Genomic DNA, 20,821 nt, shown 5'->3' with positions numbered 1-20,821 from the left:
CCTTCCATCAGGGTAATCTCATGCAGGTCATTTAAAGGCTTTTGGTTCTGTATTGCAAGAAAGAAAATCAATGAAGACGTGCTTCACCGGGGTTGTCTGAGATCAGACCGCGCACACGACGGAGTGCTGCGATTAACAGGCTATGTAATCAATAGACACATTGGGAATTAACTCCTTATTGTATGGTTAGTCTACCTGTAAATGTAAGGAACTAGACTCTGCACTTCTCCCCATCACCTGCAGGTGGCAGTCTGATTTTTCCAAAGACTGCACAGATTCTTACAAGTTAATGGTCGTTTTACTGTTTTACATCGGAGAGGCGAAGTGCAAGACAAAGGAATCTGTAAATAATGCAGATTCACATACACAGATGGTAGAACTGAGCAGGTACCAACGGTGATCATCCCAGATAACGGCAGGGTGGTGTCAGTCGAGGTGTGCCACATGTAAACTGCACTGTAGAGGTTCCGCACATTGTATACTCTCCAGTTATACAATTTTCCGAAATACTTTCTGTATAAATTCTTCACCGTTTTCAAGATCTCTGCTTGCTGTCAGTAGATGGGCACATTCACTGGGGATAAAAACTGAACCGTTTTCAGAATTGCCTTGTGACGAGCCATGCACCCGTGTGATCATTGCATCCCTAAAAGTAAACAACGGAGGGTCCTATTTTCTGACAGCAAGCAGAGATTTTCCAGGAGTCTAAGAGATCTATACAGAGTATATTGTGTAACTTTGCATATAATTTAGGTGGAGTTTTTGGATGTAAAACCTGGTATATATAGCTGAACTGCATAATCCAACACTGAGGGATCACCAGTATAAACATTTCATAGGTATGTAGTAAATTGCTTTAACAGCTGGATTATCAGATATTCTGATATATCAGACATTTATGCAAAATGCCTTCGCCTTTCCTCCCTTTTTGCCTCCGCCTTTCCTCCCTTTTTGCCTCCGCCTTTCCTCCCTTTTTGCCTCCGCCTTTCCTCCCTTTTTGCCTCCGCCTTTCCTCCCTTTTTGTCTCCGCCTTTCCTCCCTTTTTGCCTCCGCCTTTCCTCCCTTTGTGCCTCCGCCTTTCCTCCCTTTGTGCCTCCGCCTTTCCTCCCTTTGTGCCTCCGCCTTTCCTCCCTTTGTGCCTCCGCCTTTCCTCCCTTTGTGCCTCCGCCTTTCCTCCCTGTGTGCCTCCGCCTTTCCTCCCCCCCATTCCCGTTTTGCCATCCCCCTATAGTCCAGTGCTGCCCATTTAACACAGTAATGAGCAAAGCTTCTGTTCACCATCTATATAATCTCTAAAAGCCTTGTGCGGCGCAGAGTGCTAAGGCGGCAGAAATGCAGTCCTAAGCAGAGACCTGAACCAAGCGGGGATTGAACTCGCTCACTAAATACCAATACGGATGCCATTATCGGTCTGAATGTCTAACCTATCATTTGAGTGACTGAATGTGTCGCCGCCTGTTTGGTGAGACTTACTATTCTGGACTTTGGGTAGCAGCCGCTGTAGGATCGCTAATAGGAGGCTAACGGGCAGCGGCATCTGATGGACCCGTCAGTCGTTCATGTCAACCACCATCTGTAGTGCTACATTGCTCCTCTGTCACTTGCTGCATCCAATAGCAACTCCTGATCTCGGGGACCGGACCTCGTTCTAAGGGGGTCACCTGTGGTGGAACGACCTTTTGTTATTCCACGTGTCTACTGGAATGGGGAAGCTGTTGGTTGCTGTAAACCTCTGCTACGTCGCTGAGCGTTGTGTCGTCTCCTCTACAGGGACGCTCTACGGGTTGTGTCACAGCAGGGCGACACGGGGCCAAGAGTGGTGCAGCCGACGCCTGCCATACAACCGGAGAAAGTAGCACCAGTAACCCCACAGCGGCCTGCGCCTCCGGCAGTGGGACTCCAGCGCCCATCAGACCCTCCAATCTCCATCCCTGGGAAGCCCTTAGCGCCGGTAAGGATCCATAAGTTATATCCACATTTCCGTTCTCTATATGGTGCTTGTTCTTCCAAAAATGATGTTCCTTATAGTGCCTCAGAAGACACACATTGGTGGAGGGTCACCCTAATGCTGGTAGATGGTGGCCACCTGGGGAGAAAAGTACAAATCATCTACAAGTTGCATGATGGCGCATTTTCATACAACCAAAGTCTGTGCTTTCCTATCTGCTAGTCATGGCAGACTGATGATCGCAGCCTTCTCCCTTCGTACCACCAGCTTTAACTCTCCCTTTAAATGTAGTTTTGCCAGAAGCGTCGGCCGTCTAAAGCGCGTGACGTCTACAACAGCCAAGTTGTTGCTACTTGTGAATATACTGTTTTTAATCCCCCCGTTCTTGTTTCCAGGGGACGTTTACTGAAATACCAACCAGTAACATTCGAAAGGTTATTGCCAAGAGGTTAACAGAATCCAAGTCCACCATTCCTCACGCCTACGCCACCACGGACTGCGACCTCGGAGCGGTTCTCAAACTGAGGAAGGAGCTGGCCAAAGGTCAGTGAGCAGGTTCTACAGTAATTGCCTTAAAGGGAGGGCCGATGCCGCCAAAACCATTGGTATAACCTTGGCGACCTGTACATGGCCACCGCAGTACTACTGTGCATTATATATGCAAAGTTCCCAAACGTGAGAGAGTCATTATGTGGGGTCTGCTTTTATAGGTACGTCAGTATACTTAAAGGGCAATTTCACACACAGCTTAAAGGTCCATTTACACGCAAAGATGATTGCTCAAAATTCGTTCAAAAGATAGGATGATCCTCTAGGAGCTGTATGCAAAGAACAGCAGGTGGTCTGTTATCTGCATGCAGCCACTTTGTTCGCCCGTGGGACTGCTGCTGGATACAATGTTATCAGCGCTCCCATGGAGAATCAGTGTGATGTTCCTGCTATCAGCTCTCCGGCCGAACAATGGATTTTAAGCTTGACTAAAAATCGTCATTCGGCCGAAAAGTAAACAATGGTAGCATTTTCACGCAACGGTTATCACTCAAAAGACATTGTTTGAGCAAATTTTGAGCGATAATCGTTGCGTGTAAATGAGGCTTTACCCAGCTTTCCCTCCCTCCTGTAAGAGTGTCCTCTTAGTGGCAATCTGTTTCCAATTTGACTCGCTTGGCAACATCAGAATCCTTTCAGAGCTTCTTCTTTTGCCTGGTGGCTGGGAGGGCTCACTGAGCGGAAAATGCCATGTGTTCCTTTCCACGCTCCTCCCCTCTATTCCTATCCTCTGGTATTGCAAATAGAGTTTTTCCGAGGCTAGGATATTGATGACCTATAGGGTATGTTGTCAGTATTCAATCAGTGGGGGTCTGCCACCCAGGACCCCTGCCAGTCAGCTGTTTGAAGAGGCTGTGGGCTGCGGCCTCCTTTAAACAGCTAATCTTCAGAGCTGCAGCTTATATTGATGACCTATCCTGAGGATAGATCATCAATATCTTGGTCTTTGAAAACTTCTTTAAAGAGGTTGTGCAGGTTCTTAATATTGACATATTCTCAGGATACAGTAGGTCATCAAAAGTTGATCCGTTGGGGTCTGGCACTTGGGACTCCCGACAATCAGTTGTCCACTGTTTGAGCTGGAAGCACACCACTCCATACACTTTGCAGCTTTCTGACACTAAGTAAGTGGGGACAGTGACTGCAATACCTAGCTAAGCCACTGCTAAGTGTATGGCACTGTCTGCTTCTGGCTCTGTACACCAGTGCACCTGTCAGGAGAATAGCTAATTAGCAGGAGTCTCGTGTTGTGGACCCCTGTCAATCAACTATAGATTACCTATTCTAAGAATAGGTCATCAATATTCCCCCCACCAGACCCCGTTGTCGGCTCTACACCTGGTGACATCCCACCACCAGACCCCATTGTCGGCTCTACACCTGGTGACATCCCACCACCAGACCCCGTTGTCAGCTCTACACCTGGTGATATCCCCCCACCAGACCCCGTTGTCAGCTCTACACCTGGTGACATCCCACCACTAGACCCCGTTGTCAGCTCTACACCTGATGACATCCCACCACCAGACCCCGTTGTCAGCTCTACACCTGATGACATCCCACCACCAGACCCCGTTGTCAGCTCTACACCTGGTGACATCCCACCACCAGACCCCGTTGTCAGCTCTACACCTGGTGACATCCCACCACCAGACCCCGTTGTCAACTCTACACCTGATGACATCCCACCACCAGACCCCGTTGTCAGCTCTACACCTGGTGACATCCCACCACCAGACCCCGTTGTCAACTCTACACCTGATGACATCCCACCACCAGACCCCGTTGTCAGCTCTACACCTGATGACATCCCCCCACCAGACCCCGTTGTCAGCTCTACACCTGGTGACATCCCCCCACCAGACCCCGTTGTCAGCTCTACACCTGGTGACATCCCCCCACCAGACCCCGTTGTCAGCTCTACACCTGGTGATATCCCCCCACCAGACCCCATTGTCAACTCTACACCTGGTGACATCCCCCCACCAGACCCTGGTGTCAGCTCTACACCTGGGGACATCCCCCCACCAGACCCAGTTGTGAACTCTACACCTGGTGACATCCCCCCTCCAGACCCTTGTTATCAGCTCCACACCTGGTAACATCCCCCCGCCAGACCCTGTTGTCAGGTCTACACCTGGGGGCAGCCTTTCAATAGACCCAGTTGTGAACTCTACACCTGGTGACATCCCCCCACCAGACCCCATTGTCGGCTGTACACCTGGTGACATCCCCCCACCAGACCCCATTGTCGGCTCTACACCCGGTGACATCCCACCACCAGACCCCATTGTCAGCTCTATACCCGGTTACATCCCCCCACCAGACCCCATTGTCGGCTCTACACCTGGTGACATCCCACCACCAGACCCCATTGTCAGCTCTACACCTGGTGACATCCCCCCACCAGACCCCGTTGGCAGCTCTACACCTGGTGACATCCCCCCACCAGACCCCGTTGTCAGCTCTACACCTGGTGACATCCCACCGCCAGACCCCGTTGGCAGCTCTACACCTGGTGACCTCCCCCCACCAGACCCCGTTGTCGGCTCTACACCTGGTGACATCCCCCACCAGACCCCGTTGTCGGCTCTTCACCTGGTGACATCCCCCCACCAGACCCCATTGTCAACTCTACACCTGGTGGGATCTGATGGTTTCTGTATTGGGGTCTCCTGTGTGATCCTCTCCTTTATACCTAATGCTCACACATCACCTGACCGCACAGGACTGTTGGGGGGCACATACTTCTGTCAACATAGTGTATAAAGGTAATTTTTTTGCTGCACTTCCCCTTTTAGGATAGGAGGAGAGAGTGTTATTAACTTACATCTACGAATTGGAATGATGTCCCCAAACTAAAGCCCCCTGTAATGCGGCGCCTGCGGGAGGGTTGGTGTGACTGCAGATCTCTCCATACGTTGTGGATTACACTGGTTAAAAAAAAATCCATCAGATTAGGGAAAAAAAGGGTCTGTTAATCGGCGTGCGGCTCGGGGCCCGACCTCGCTGCTAATGTAAGGTTCATCTGCCCGGCTCCAGCTATTTTCCTAGATACGCAACGTATTTGGTCACCGAGCATGGGACGCAGCCAACGCTCCCAGACTGCATGGAGCTGGGAGGTGTAATTAGAGATGAAATAGCGGAAACTCCAGGAAAATCCGTGCCCCCCCCCCCCCCCCTCCGCTCTACATTCCTCAACGTTTTTAGGCAAAACACATTCTCTGGCGGTGAGGCATCAAATTAGAGCGAGTGACGTTTATCTGAGCATGGATAGCGGGCCGCGCGGCACAACCGTACGCTCATTGTTGCGGTTTTTGCAATGCAGTTTCCCCTTGAATGGTCCTTTTTAACCTTGCGTTAACCTTTTCCTTTCCAGTGCGAACAGTTTAGCGGTGTCACTGGTTGTCTCTCCCCTTTTACACGGACGTTCTAGTGATGGGGCTACGTGAAGACTTTGGTCGCATGGCGAGATTTTATGTAATCTATAGCTGATCGTGGGGGTTTGCTGCTCGGGATCCCTGCCGATCAACTCTTAGAAGGGGACGTGCCGCTCGCTTGAGCACTGCGGCCACTTCGTTCATCCATGGCTTGGTCTGAGGGCAGCTTAGTCCCACTCAAGTGAATGAGATTGAGCTGCTATATGTTTGGCGCTGTGCAGGTACTGTGGCGTTCGCACTGTTGTCACTTCCATTAGTTGACCAGCAGGGATGTCGGGCGCTGGCGCCCCACCAATTAACTATCGATGATAGTTCATTAATAGTGAAGTCCCGGAAGACCCCTTTAAATTGTATGAAGCTCACACTGCGATTTAGTTGGTTGCAACGGTAAATTGTACACAGACTGCAGCCATTTTTTCGTCATGTGACTTGAAGTTGTGCAGCCATAGTTCTACGCTAAGGCCCCTAGCGCACTCACGTATTTGGGGCCATGGGCTGTCCGTATTACTCCACAGACGGCACCCAGCCCGCTATACTTAGCGGAAGCACTTTGGCAGTGATTCCAGCCTCCAGTCGTCTTGGGTCTGATGCCACAAGGTTTGCACACCAGGTTTTGGGGATTTTCTGCCACTCTTCTCTCAGGCTCTGTCAGGTTGGATGGGGGCCATCTGTGGACGGACATTTTTAGGTCTCTCCAGAGATGTTCATGTCAGGGCTCTAGCTGGGCCACTGAAGGACATTCACAGAGTTGTCCCTAAGCCCCTCATGTTGTCTTGGCTGTGGTCTTAGGGTCATTGTCTTGTTGGAAGGTGGACCTTCTGCCCAGTCTGAGGTTCCTTACGCTCTGGATCAGGTTTTCATTCAGAATATCTCTGTACTTTGCTCCATTCAGCTTTCCATCAACCCTGACCGGTCTCCATGTTCCCCAGCATGATGCTGCCACCACCAGGCTTCACTGTAGGCATGGTATTGGGCAGGTGATGAGCGGGCCTGGCTTCATCTGAACATAACACTTGGAACTGAGGCCAAAAAGTTCCATCTTGGTTTCCTCAGACCAGAGCATCTTGTTTCTCGCAGTCTGAAAGTTCTTTAGATGCTTTTTGGTAACTCCAGGCGGCTTCCATGTGTTACGAAGGAGGCTTCTTTCTGGCCGCTCTGCCATGAAGCCCAGATTGTTGGAGGCTGCAGTGATGGTTGACCTGGAAGTTTCTCCCATCAGCACACAGGATCTTTGGAGCTCAGCCAGAGTGACCACCTTGGTCACCTTCCCTCCTGATTACTTAATTTGGTGGGTCGGCGGCTCTAGGAAGAGTCCTGGTTGTTCTTCCATGTAAGTATTATGGGGGTCGCTGGGTTCTTGGGAACTTTCAGTGCAGCAGAAATGTTTTTGCAGCTTCTCCAGCTCTGTGCCTCCACACAATCCATGCTCTATAGGCAGTTCTTTCCTCCTCAGGGCTCAGTTTTGTCTCTGATATGCATTGTGAGCGGTGAGATATTATATAGACATGGGGTGTCTTTAAAAATGCTGTCCAATCAGCTGAATTTCCTGCAGGTGACTCCAAACAAGGTGCAAAACATCTCAACAGAAATTGGAGGCCCCCGCAGCTGCATTTCAGGGTTCATACCAAAAGGAGTGAATACTTATGTCAATGCAAAATGCTAGTTTCAAAAGTTTTTTTTAAAGATGTCTCCCATTCTGTGGTCCCTTTGCCATTACGGGCCATTATGTGCGGAATGATGGGGGGAAACTTGGAAAATGTTTAAAGTTTGCATGAGGCCACAACATAACTAAAGGGTGTGAAGACTTTCCGCATGCAGTGTAGATTTCATTACTGGTGGGTGAATAGACCCCCTGACAGCTCGGGCCGCCGGCTCTGGGCTCCGCAGGCTCCTCCAGCCATTCATCAATGTTCCTGAACAGGTCACTGGCTCCGGCTGACAGCTACTAAATAAAGGCTGGTTCCCACACGCTGGGGACTGGCAGCCGCGTTTCCTGGGTAGGAGGCGATGGCGAGGGCAGGATGTGCAGAGCGGGCCTGGTAGCGGGAGGACGGGGATTATTAAATCAGCATTGTGTAACCGGAGCAGCAAACCAATGTTCTTTTCTACTGAGATTAGAGATTACAGGATTAACCCCTCGGCCGCCGCCGCTGCAGAGAGCTTAGATCCAGTTCTTGCATCACCAACTGTAACGTTACCAAGGATTTTTCATCATCCAAAAGCTGCCGTGTTTCTTTAATCCCAGACAACCCCTTTAATCCCGGACAACCCCTTTAAGACCAGACTGTGAAAATTAATTCCGTGTTCAAAATGGCCGCCTGCAGCGCATGTAGATGAGAGCGGTAATAAAAACTGATAGACTAATACCTATAAATGGCAAAACCCGACTCATTGCCTTGATTGATAACGGTTTATGTAATGGCCTGCCCGCTGAGCCATGACTGCCGCCAGCTGGGATGTAACGGGTTGGGGAGCGGCTGATGATGTCATTAACGCACTTTCTCCTTTTTTTTTCCCCCACCCTGATTCAGATAATATTAAGGTCTCCGTGAACGACTTCATCATTAAAGCCACGGCCGTCACTCTCAAGGTAAGTCCGGACCAGTGCCACATATCCTACATCTGTGGTTGGCATCCGGAGATCACCAAGTCATGCTGGGAGTTGTAGTCTCATAACAGCAGGTTGGACAATAGGCTGCAGGGATATAGCTCATCTGTGATGCTTACAGATGTAGCAAATCTAAACTTGACCATCAACGTGCTATGATAACTTGGGATAGGTCATCAGTAGTTGATTGCCGGGGACCAACTGCTCGAGATTCCCGACAATCAGATAATTGGCTCGCTGTGAGTACAGCAGGATCAGATGTCGTCATCGTGGTCGGAGGCAGAAGCATCGTATAGGGCAGACACTCATTATTGCACCGCTCTCTACCATGCTTCACTGCTGCCTGCAGACACTCATTATTGTACTGCTCTCCGCCATGCTTCACTGCTGCCTGCAGACACTCGTTATTGTACCGCTTTCCACCATGCTTCACTGCTGCCTGCAGACACTCGTTATTGTACCACTCTCCACCATGCTTCATTGCTGCCTGCAGACGCTCCTTATTGTACCGCTCTCCACCATGCTTCACTGCTGCCTGCAGACACTCATTATTGTCCCGCTCTCCACAATGCTTCACTACTGCCTGCAGACACTCATTATTGTCCCGATCTCCACCATGCTTCACTGCTGCCTGCAGACACTCATTATTGTCCCGCTCTCCACCATGCTTCACTGCTGCCTGCAGACACTCATTATTGTCCCGCTCTCCACCATGCTTCACTGCTGCCTGCAGACATTTATTATTGTACTGCTCTCCCCCATGCTTCACTGTTACCTGCAGACACTCATTATTGTACTGCTCTCCACCATGCTTCACTGCTGCCTGCAGACACTCATTATTGTACCGCTCTCCCCATGCTTCACTGCTGCCTGCAGACACTCATTATTGTACCGCTCTCCACCATGCTTCACTGCTGTCTGCAGACACTCATTATTGTACCGCTCTCCCCATGCTTCACTGATCCCTGCAGACACTCATTATTGTACTGCTCTCCCCCATGCTTCACTGCTGCCTGCAGACACATTATTGTACCGCTCTCCACCGTGCTTCACTGCTGCCTGCAGACACATTATTGTACCGCTCTCCATCATGCTTCACTGCTGCCTGCTGACACTCATTATTGTACCGCTCTCCACCATGCTTCACTGCTGCCTGCTGACACTCATTATTGTACCGCTCTCCATCATGCTTCACTGCTGCCTGCAGACACTCGTTATTGTACCGCTTTCCACCATGCTTCACTGCTGCCTGCAGACACTCGTTATTGTACCACTCTCCACCATGCTTCATTGCTGCCTGCAGACGCTCCTTATTGTACCGCTCTCCACCATGCTTCACTGCTGCCTGCAGACACTCATTATTGTCCCGCTCTCCACAATGCTTCACTACTGCCTGCAGACACTCATTATTGTCCCGATCTCCACCATGCTTCACTGCTGCCTGCAGACACTCATTATTGTCCCGCTCTCCACCATGCTTCACTGCTGCCTGCAGACATTTATTATTGTACTGCTCTCCCCCATGCTTCACTGTTACCTGCAGACACTCATTATTGTACTGCTCTCCACCATGCTTCACTGCTGCCTGCAGACACTCATTATTGTACCGCTCTCCCCCATGCTTCACTGCTGCCTGCAGACACTCATTATTGTACCGCTCTCCACCATGCTTCACACTGTCTGCAGACACTCATTATTGTACCGCTCTCCCCATGCTTCACTGATCCCTGCAGACACTCATTATTGTACTGCTCTCCCCCATGCTTCACTGCTGCCTGCAGACACATTATTGTACCGCTCTCCACCATGCTTCACTGCTGCCTGCAGACACATTATTGTACCGCTCTCCATCATGCTTCACTGCTGCCTGCTGACACTCATTATTGTACCGCTCTCCACCATGCTTCACTGCTGCCTGCTGACACTCATTATTGTACCGCTCTCCATCATGCTTCACTGCTGCCTGCAGACACTCATTATTGTACCGATCTCCACCATGCTTCACTGCTGCCTGCTGACACTCATTATTGTACCGCTCTCCATCATGCTTCACTGCTGCCTGCAGACACTCATTATTGTACCGCTCTCCATCATGCTTCACTGCTGCCTGCTGACACTCATTATTGTACCGCTCTCCACCATGCTTCACTGCTGCCTGCTGACACTCATTATTGTACCGCTCTCCACCATGCTTCACTGCTGCCTGCTGACACTCATTATTGTACCGCTCTCCACCATGCTTCACTGCTGCCTGCTGACACTCATTATTGTACCGCTCTCCACCATGCTTCACTGCTGCCTGCTGACACTCATTATTGTACCGCTCTCCCTATGCGACCTGGCTGTGATTGTTTAACAATCCAAATTGCAGCCCTGAAACAGTCGCACAACAGCAAGTTGAATACTTTTTTTGATTGCGCAATTTTTTTGAGTCTTTGTTGTGTGACCCGTTACCCTAGCCTAAAGTAGGACTGCGACAACAACCCGCGCCACGAAGATAATCTTAGTGTTTAGTTCCACTGAGGAAACAGAGCATGACATTGCTGCCCATTGGGCTGTCTATGCAGTGCCTACATGTGCTTCGTCCTCCAGAGAGAGGGAGGCGCTCTTTCTATCTGCTCCAGGTTAGGGATGACGATCCTGAATGTAGGACCCCCTGCTACAGTCCACCACTATAAAGTGGGGTCAAACTGACTCATCTCCCATGGCATCAGTCGGGAAGCCATGATTCATGCGCAGCGCGTTGCACGTATAACTGGGAGGTGTGCCGCACGTTGGAGAGGGTAGGAAAGATTGCAGCATCGGTGGTGCATGGGCAGGGTGGGCGGCGCGGGCACGGGGTAGAGTGTGAGGTCTTGGATGGAGCTGTAATAACGTGTTGTGTTACATCAGATACCTTACAGGCGCCCTAATTATCACGTGGACATCTGCTCGACTGAAGGTGCACCTGTCACCCTTAATTAATATTCCCTGATGCAACGCAGATTATATTCCTACACAGAGATGCGGCCCGTGACCGCTGCCGACGACTGTGGAAAAACACTGCAGACTAGAATGCCTTCATCCCTGCGGTCTGATGACCCTATAATCCGGCAATTGTTTCCACATACAGAATGCAGTTCCTCTTGTCTGGCCACTACTGTACACTGACCGTTATCACCCCCCATCTAGTAGCGTCGGACTCCTGTGGTCTTCCGAACCGCAGCAATTCCTCATGGTGTAGATTCCACTGGGTGAATTAATGGTTCTGCAGGAATATCGGCCCCTGCGGACAGGAAGCTTCTTGTAGTCACTGCAGATTAGATGGAGGTGCTGACATGCTCTGACCAGCTGACAGGAAGGGGTCAGCGGTTCATGCTGCTTGTACCAAATTCTGACTTCCCATCAGCAACAGAAATCTGGATCCATCTGACCAGGAGATGTTTTTCCGCTGCTCAGTGATACAAGTTTTGCGCTCTTTTGCCCGCTGGAGTCTCGTCTTTCTGTTCCTCTTAGACACAATGGCGCTGGAACTGGTCGTCTGCTGTTATAGCCATCTGTGAGAAGGAATGGCGAGCTGTACTTTTGCACACATTAGTTGGAGCACCAGTGTTGTATTCGGCTGCTCCTGACTACGTAGTGCTTGTTGGTCAGAACGATTCCTGACATCCTCCTCCGACCCCTATCGAAGATGAGTTATTTCCATCCACAGGATCCCCTTTCTCTGAGTGTTTTTCCTCCATCCCGCCATTCTCAGTATACTCTCCACACCATTCCATGAGCCAACCCCACACGTTTGACAGCGACATCCCAGCCCCGGCTAGTCCAGCACCGATGACCGGCCTCGTTGGAAGTCGCTCCGATCGCTGGATTTTCCCATCTAATGTGGATTCACACTGAAACTGATCCACGGAAAACTTGTCACGTGATTTTATGTCACACTCAGGGGTCACGGGGGGAACATTTCCATACAGGGAAGCGCCAATTGTGAAAGGGTCAGGGTCTCTAATAAAGTGGCAGTCAGCATATTATAACTAGAGTCATTATTATGGCGCACACAGTGATCATTCCCATTCTGAAGGGACAACTAAACACCCTGCAAACAGCAGCTCAGATCTCACCGTCCTTTTGTGACTGTGATTTGGGTAGAAAGAGGTATTTTCCAGCAATGTATAGTTTTGATAGTGGTGGCATGAGAACAGATCAGACGGGGGTGTGAGATGATATACAGGCGTACACAATTTCTGTGTGTGTATATATAATTACTATCACACATACATATATATATAATCTCCTGTACGCATCCCGCCTGCACACAGGCCTCCAGCAGCCCCACCTGTTTGCCTCTTTCCTGACCCACGGAGCGGAGCGCGGATAGTGGGGGTTGTAGTCGCGGCACAGGTGGCAGCTCCCTCTGGGCAGTGTCGGATACTGAGCACATGCCGCGTGTTTCCTCCTAGCAGCTCCCAGGGCAGCAGCGCCCCCTCCTCCCCGCTGGCAGCCGGCTAATGAGTGCCAGTACTGCACGGCTCCTCCGCTCGTGTGTACTGGGTAGGAAAATTCATTTCCCCGGCACGGGGCGATCCGCAGTCTAGAGGAAACAAACGGATTCCTTCTGCCATTATTTTAATTCCTAAAAACGTAATCTTTGGGGAGTTCCAGTTGACTTGCTCTTTTGTTCGCGCCGCGTCCCTCTGCTGTTCTGTATCACAGACGCTGCAGACGGGGATTTGCCCGTATGCTGCGGTTTGTAGCAGAGAGGAAGCAGCGCTCACAATGTGGACTACAGTATATAACAGTTATTATGGCTTTATGGTGTTTTGGGCTGTATGGGGTTGGCAGAACGCAGTCTGCTTCATAATCTATAGGGCTCAGCGGCGCCCCCCAGTCTGTGACAATACAATATGGTCAGCCGATCCGTGGTGCGGCCAATGTACGGGAAGGAGGGATAAGCATTGCCTGGGGAATTTTGCTAGCGACTTATGCCGCCTTTAGACGGAAGGTTCAAACAATCCTTCAGTCTAAACGTGAGCCGACAGCGAACCAGAATCGTTCACTTCTCATTCGTCGTTTGGCTCCTGCAGGCGCGCAAATCATCATTGGCTCATTCGCATTAAGTACCGATCATTCACTTATATGGAATGATTCTCGTTTCAACAAGCCAACGCTCGTTCAAACCAGAATCTGCTTGTCTAAAAAAGAGCATTACCGTATTTTTGTGACTTGGAAGGTAAAATAAAGAAACCCCTTGTCTTTTGCATATTTTCCCCACGTCCTCCGATGGGATGTCTGCCGGCCGCCGTAGCCGGTAGGTACCTAGGGAGCGTCCCCATAGTATTTAATACTACACTGTTGGATTACAAGGGGGCAGCCAAAAGTAACGGGAAGCACCTTCTGGTGGGTGTCGTTAGTAGCGCAGGCTTCTGTTGCCTGGTGAGTGTCTGCGGACCCCTCCTGCGGCGGTACACCGGCCCACCTTGTGCAGAAAGTTTGCATTCGGCTCAAGTGATTTATTTATTTTCTTTCATTTCGTTGTTTCAACAAGTTGTTCAGTTTTTCGCCTCTTTTGTGAGGGCCGATTCATACAAACAAAAGTTGCCAATTATTTTTTTTCCATCTCCGATGGATCGGACCAATAGTTAAAGGGGTTGTCCCGCGCCGAAACGGGTTCCCCCCCCCCCCCCTCCCCCCCCCGTTCGGCGCGAGACAACCCCGATGCAGGGACCTAAAGAAAAATCCGCACAGCGCTTACCTGAATCCCCGCGCTCCGGTGACTTCTTACTTACCGGCTGAAGATGGCCGCCGGCATCTTCTCCCTCCGTGGACCGCTGGGCTTCTGTGCGGTCCATTGCCGATTCCAGCCTCCTGATTGGCTGGAATCGGCACGTGACGGGGCGGAGCTACACAGAGCCCCATTGAGAACAGAAGAAGACCCGGACTGCGCAAGCGCGGCTAATTTGGCCATTAGACGGCGAAAATTAGTCGGCTCCATGGGAACGAGGACGCCAGCAACGGAACAGGTAAGTGAAAAACTTCTTATAACTTCTGTATGGCTCATAATTAATGCACAATGTACATTACAAAGTGCATTAATATGGCCATACAGAAGTGTATAGACCCACTTGCTGCCGCGGGACAACCCCTTTAAATCTTGTTCTTGCCCCACACTTTGACCCCTTTGCGTCACCTTTGGTGGATGATTTTGGGGTCATCAGATTTGTGACATCCTCACCACCGCCGTAAAATCCTAACACTTGAGTTTGATACATGGAGTGATCGGTCAGGCGAGGCGGAAGTTCCTATGTTAAAGGGGTTGTCCCGCGCCGAAACGGTTTTTTTTTTTTTTCAACCCCCCCCCCCCCCGTTCGGCGCGAGACAACCCCGATGCAGGGACCTAAAGAAAGCTTACCGGAGCGCTTACCTTAATCCCCGCGCTCCGGTGACTTCTATACTTACCGGTGAAGATGGCCGCCGGCATCCTCTTCCTCCGTGGACCGCAGCTCTTCTGTGCGGTCCATTGCCGATTCCAGCCTCCTGATTGGCTGGAATCGGCACGTGACGGGGCGGAGCTACACGGAGCTACACAGAGCCCCATAGAGAACAGGAGAAGACCCGGACTGCGCAAGCGCGGCTAATTTGGCCATCGGAGGGCGAAAATTAGTCGGCACCATGGAGACGAGGACGCCAGCAACGGAGCAGGTAAGTATAAAACTTTTTATAACTTCTGTATGGCTCATAATTAATGCACAATGTACATTACAAAGTGCATTAATATGGCCATACAGAAGTGTATAGACCCACTTGCTGCCGCGGGACAACCCCTTTAAGTCTGGCGGCGCTGCTGTGCTTCAGCCAACAGAGCCGCTAGAGAGAGTCAGGGCTCCTGCACCATGGCGACGGCGATATCGGGCCACGAACCACACAATGGGTGATATCGCAAAAAGATAGGACATGCATAGCATCGCAGCGTGGCGCCACGCAGTAAAGTTCCTATGTGAATGAGCCCGTTTTAGGTTTGCGTAGCGAACGTCGCGTCAATCTAGTAACATAAGCGTACAGACTCCGGCATTGTCGGGCATTGTGACCTCATGTAACACGTATCCTCCTTCCTGTCCCCAGCAAATGCCCGAGGTGAACGTCACTTGGAACGGTGAAGGGCCGAGCCGGTTGGAGTCCATTGACATCTCTATTGCCGTGGCAACTGATCGAGGACTAATCACTCCCATAATAAAGCAAGCCAGCAGCAAGGGGATTCAAGAAATTGCAGACAGTGCCAAGGTAAGATAAGCATCTGGAGGGGGTCAACCTGCCTGCCTGTGGTCTCCATTCAGAATATATTGTGTAAACATCTCCTCATCTCCCCCCCCCCCCCATACTGATATAACAGTGACAGATAATTCTCTACATGAGATCTGATGTCACTTTACTGGTCGGAATCAAAACTCCATAGATTGAAAAGTTTAAAGGGCTCATCCAACGGGCCTTGAAACGCATTAGCTACTGGATATTAATAATGAGGGTTGCCTGATCACCCAACATCATTCCCCCGATAGCTGCTACCGCTCCTGTAAAGTTGTACCTACCCTACTCTGCCGCGGGGATCCAGGATGTGAGCGCTGATGCCCGCAGTTCAGAATGATGACTCTGCAGCCTCTGATTGGTGGTTTCCTGTGGTTACATCATCCACAATAGCCAATGGGATCCCCCCAGCAGAAGAGGGGCGGGGTGGAGGGGGGGGGGGGGGGGAGTACAGCTCTTCTTGTTAATGCAGTTACAGCTATAGGGGGGATGTTGCCTGGTAATTGGACAATCCTTCAACCTCTGTATTACTAATATCCTGTAGTAAATGTGTTTGCCTCTTCTTCAGAGAGCTGGAGTGAACATGATGGCTTCTACCTCGAGAGGTTGGTGTCACCCATAGAGGAAAAACATGTTCTTCTATGGATTACACCAAACATGTTTGTTTTTTTTGTATATGGGTTGTACCCAGCTCTTGTAGGAGGAGCCATTGTGTTCAGCTCCAGCTCTGAAGAAGAGACGACGGGGCTTGAAACATGTTAGCTTCTGGATATTAGTAGCAAAGAGGATCAAACTTTCAAGCTATGGAGTTTTGATTTTGACCGGTTCTCATGCTTTTGTTTTGCACTCCTTCACATGGTTCTGCAGTTTAGATGACCGTGACCTTGAGACAACGGCACCGTACAGTACATAGCTCTCTACTTACCGTACCGGATGCCTCCATTGATTACACCTGCTAGGGGCTTCCAGGTTGACACGGTTTGCTGCTAATGATTATAAACCACCTTGGTCATGCTCTATTAGTGCTCAGTACTTCGTATCACATCACCATTTTAAATGCAGCTCCTGGGGTGATCAGCCCATTGACCCAGGTCCCACTTGTAGTACCCAGGGCGAACAGCTGATTTCTCGAAGGATATCATGGCCAGCCAGGCATCTTCCCTGCAGTGGCCACTACAGGGGAAATGTAGTATTACATGACCACCAATCAGATGAATTGCCACCCTTGTAATTCGGGAAGTCCACCTGAGAGCATCCCGTATCATAGACGAGAATCTCTCTCTTTGGTGTATATGTGTCCTAGTAGAGCATGCTAACAGGGCTGGTCTTCTTTGGACGACCCCTTTAAGGGCATACATGTGCATCTACCTGCTTGTCGTTCTTTGAAGTCGCCCGTCTTCACACACTGATATAAATAATCTGATGTATTGCTGTCCTCTAAGACCAGCAGAGTTGAAAGGAGTTCCTGGGGACAAGTGTTACGGCTATGTATCATCTTGGGAACAACCCTGCTTATTAAGTCACCGCCTCTGATATCATCGCTTCCTGGATTATTTTTAGGAAACCATATTGGCATTGGATTGGAGGAGTCCTCGTGTGGAGCTGGAGTCCCCAGAGGCATACCTCCGGGTATTTAGCCATTTAAGAAATGATCTGTTGTGCAGTTATGAAGGGGTTAAGGATCACACAGTTACAGATCAGTCGGTCACTATACAGGCTGCAGAGACACCTTGCACCTGACCGTGACTCCGAACCAAATTACATCATCAAATCAGTGAATGGAACCATTTCATCAATAGACAGTCACATGGCGACTCTCATCAACACCGTCGGAGATATTACATGAGTGTAACACTGTCCAGAGGCGGAATACATGACATTGTCCTGCCTTTGTTTTGCTCGATACGACTATAATATGTCATTTAAAAGAATAAAGTAAATGTGTACATACATTACTTATCCTGTACTGATCCTGAGTTATATCCTGTATTATACTCCAGAGCTGCACTCACTATTCTGCTGGTGGAGTCACTGTGTACATACATTACTTATCCTGTACTGATCCTGAGTTACATGCTGTATTATACTCCAGAGCTGCACTCGCTATTCTGCTGGTGGAGTCACTGTGTACATACATTACTTATCCTGTACTGATCCTGAGTTACATGCTGTATTATACTCCAGAGCTGCACTCACTATTCTGCTGGTGGAGTCACTGTATACATACATTACTTATCCTGTACTGCTCCTGAGTTATAGCCTGTATTATACTCCAGAGCTGCACTCACTATTCTGCTGGTGGAGTCACCGTGTACATACATTACTTATCCTGTATTATACTCCAAAGCCGCACTCACTATTCTGCTGGTGGAGTCACTGTGTACATACATTACTTATCCTGTACTGATCCTGAGTTACATCCTGTATTATACTCCAGAGCTGCACTCACTATTCTGCTGGTGGAGTCACTGTGTACATACATTACTTATCCTGTACTGATCCTGAGTTACATCCTGTATTATACTCCAGAGCTGCACTCACTATTCTGCTAGTGAAGTAGATCCTGTACCGATCCTGTGTAAAGCCTGACAGCTCTGATAGTGGTTTACAGGTACATTCGCTCCTGTGACTCCTGTAGCTCCTGCTAGGATGTTCTTTGGTTTTGGAGGGTATACCACGTTACCCTTTGTGCATCCTTTCCTCTTTCTCGTTCTCACGCTGTACATTAAATTCCTGGCCTCTCCATGATGTCAGCGTGTCTCCCCCTGCCCAATCACTCACCCCACCCAGAAGTATAATGGGGCCTCCTAGATGTCATCACTGTCACCTCTCCCTTCCCCATCCTTTGAGGGGAGTCGAACCGTTGTCGAGAGTGTCACAGATGAGGAATGTGGGGTGAAGCTCTGGACAACGCCTGGTCCTGCAGTAACCGTGGCACAGTAATTCCCAGCATGCACTGGGCGTCATAGCCGCCCCTGATTTGTGTTGCCCACTCTGCTGAGAACCTCTTTTACGACGGCTCTGATTTGCATCCAACATCTGATGATCCAGCACTGAGCTGCTCGAAGACCGGAATTGGAGTGGGGAGACAATTGTGGCCGTCCTTCAGATCTTTACCCTTTAGTCGCGTTCACACGGGCGATATCCGGCCGATGGCGATATGGTGAATATCACGCATGAAAGGAACACATTCATGGATTTATTCACCCGGGCGATTTCTGCCTCTGACCAACCGTCTGCGATAGGAAAGCCGCTGCGTGGCGTATTTTTTGGCGATTCCGTTTCAGAAACACCCATTATTTCCTAGGGTAGCAAATAAAAAAATTGCATCAGACTCGTGCGTAGATTTCACGCGAGTGCAATGCCGTATTTCTATTCTCACTGTTGGTACACGATTTTCACGCGCTACACGTTGCAGAGACGCGATGCGGTACGCCGCACTCACAGCAGAACTTCACGATATATCGTAGAAAAGGTTTATGCCACAGATGTCGGTTCGGCGGGGGTTACACCTCTGGGACACCTTTCTATCTGGTGGACGGGGGCCACAGGGGCTGCACTGATCAGACAAGTCCTTTTGAGCACGTTCACACGGAGCTAAATTGGCGCATTGGGAAATCTGCACCAAAATCCACAGCAAATACTGCATCCGAGTCCGCTCCATCGATATGAGCCTTGCTGCGGACGTCTGACTTCTGGTTGCCTCATAAATCCTGCAAGTGAAGGAGCCGCAATGCCATGTAGGGCCCCCCTCGTGTGCGGAGCTGCAGCATGTCTCCACTTGAATGGACCTGGGCTTAAGTTCCTGCATAGCCGGTGGCTGGAATGCTGCTGTGAAGGAACTGCAGCCATTTGATTCTCAGGATTGTGGGGCTCCAGAGTTTGGGTGTAAACTGATGGCAAAGTCTAACAATATCATCTCTTTATGAGATGGGAATATCCCTTTAAGGGAACAGACCTAATACTTCTCACGGCTGGGGGTTTGCTACAGTTGATTCCACTGTAGACAATCCTCTGTGACGGACAAGGTGGCACCGATCGCTCTCATTTGTTACACTTTGCTTGTATTGATACATTGTATCCGCCTGAGGTCCAGGCTGCAACAGTAACCTGTGAGAAGTATTCGGTCCCTACAGGTTCTCGCCTCTGGATGGAAGGAACACTCCCATTCACTGACTGCAAGCAGACGTCTTGGGATGAAGGGGAATGCATATTAGGGAATTGAGTGTTATGCAGTTCATTAAAGGGGTTGGAACAGAATTAAAGGGGTATTCCAGTTAGTGGATGAAATTACACATTTTCACCCATCTACTGGACAGTGAAAACTGGTTGATCAGTGGGGGTCCAACTAGTGAGACCCCCACCAATTCTGAGAACGGGGGACCCATGTCCTTCCTCTTCGCAAAGCAGATTGTCCTCGCCTTATTTCCCTAGCATAGCAGTGATTGGCCGCTGGTCGTCTCGGCTCCATCCATTTCGGTGGTGCAGACAGATAGGTAAGCGCTGCGCTCGGCTAGTTTTGTCAGCCGATTGACCTGAATGAGCGAAGCCTTGTATGCGCGGTGCCGCTCCATTCATTTCAATGCGGCTGGTGGAACTAGCGCAACGCCCATACTCCGTGATCTCCGGCACTGGAATGGAGCGACACTGTGCATGCGCGACCACTGCTCCGTTCAATCTCCTCCTCACTGTGGTGGGTGCAGCAAGCCTGCAGTGTGGGGAAAACCGGGATCGGTAGGGGTCTCAATGGTGAGACCCCAGCAGATCAGACTTGTATCAACTGCCCCTTGGATAGGTGATAAAAGTTACTTCTGGTACACTCCCTTTAGTGTTAGTTAGGGGTCTATCGGCTGCAGTGCGGTTGTTGTGTTCTCTCTCTGTGTACAATTAGTGATCAGGACGAAACCCCAGGAGCTGACAGTCTGGGCCTGCCGATACATTGGGTAAGCACAGAGCCGCACCCCGTCCCGGAGCAGGGTGGGTCCAGGCCTTATCGCT

General features: G+C 50.1%; 1 protein-coding gene across 1 annotated transcript in view; it reads left to right on the top strand.

Annotated features, from left to right (window-relative positions):
* Positions 1-20,821, top strand: part of PDHX (pyruvate dehydrogenase complex component X) — a 68,908-nt gene that overhangs the window by 40,771 nt on the left and 7,316 nt on the right. Inside the window, exons 6-9 of the mRNA XM_066583500.1 lie at positions 1,771-1,951; positions 2,344-2,491; positions 8,469-8,527; positions 15,644-15,802. Coding sequence (XP_066439597.1) covers positions 1,771-1,951; positions 2,344-2,491; positions 8,469-8,527; positions 15,644-15,802 — 547 coding nt within the window. The remainder of the gene's footprint in view (positions 1-1,770; positions 1,952-2,343; positions 2,492-8,468; positions 8,528-15,643; positions 15,803-20,821) is intronic.

This window comes from Eleutherodactylus coqui, chromosome 11 (genome assembly GCF_035609145.1).
Source record: "Eleutherodactylus coqui strain aEleCoq1 chromosome 11, aEleCoq1.hap1, whole genome shotgun sequence".
NCBI lineage: Eukaryota > Metazoa > Chordata > Amphibia > Anura > Eleutherodactylidae > Eleutherodactylus > Eleutherodactylus coqui.
The sequence above is the reverse complement of the archived record's forward strand: the minus strand, read 5'-3'. Positions and strand labels throughout refer to the sequence as shown.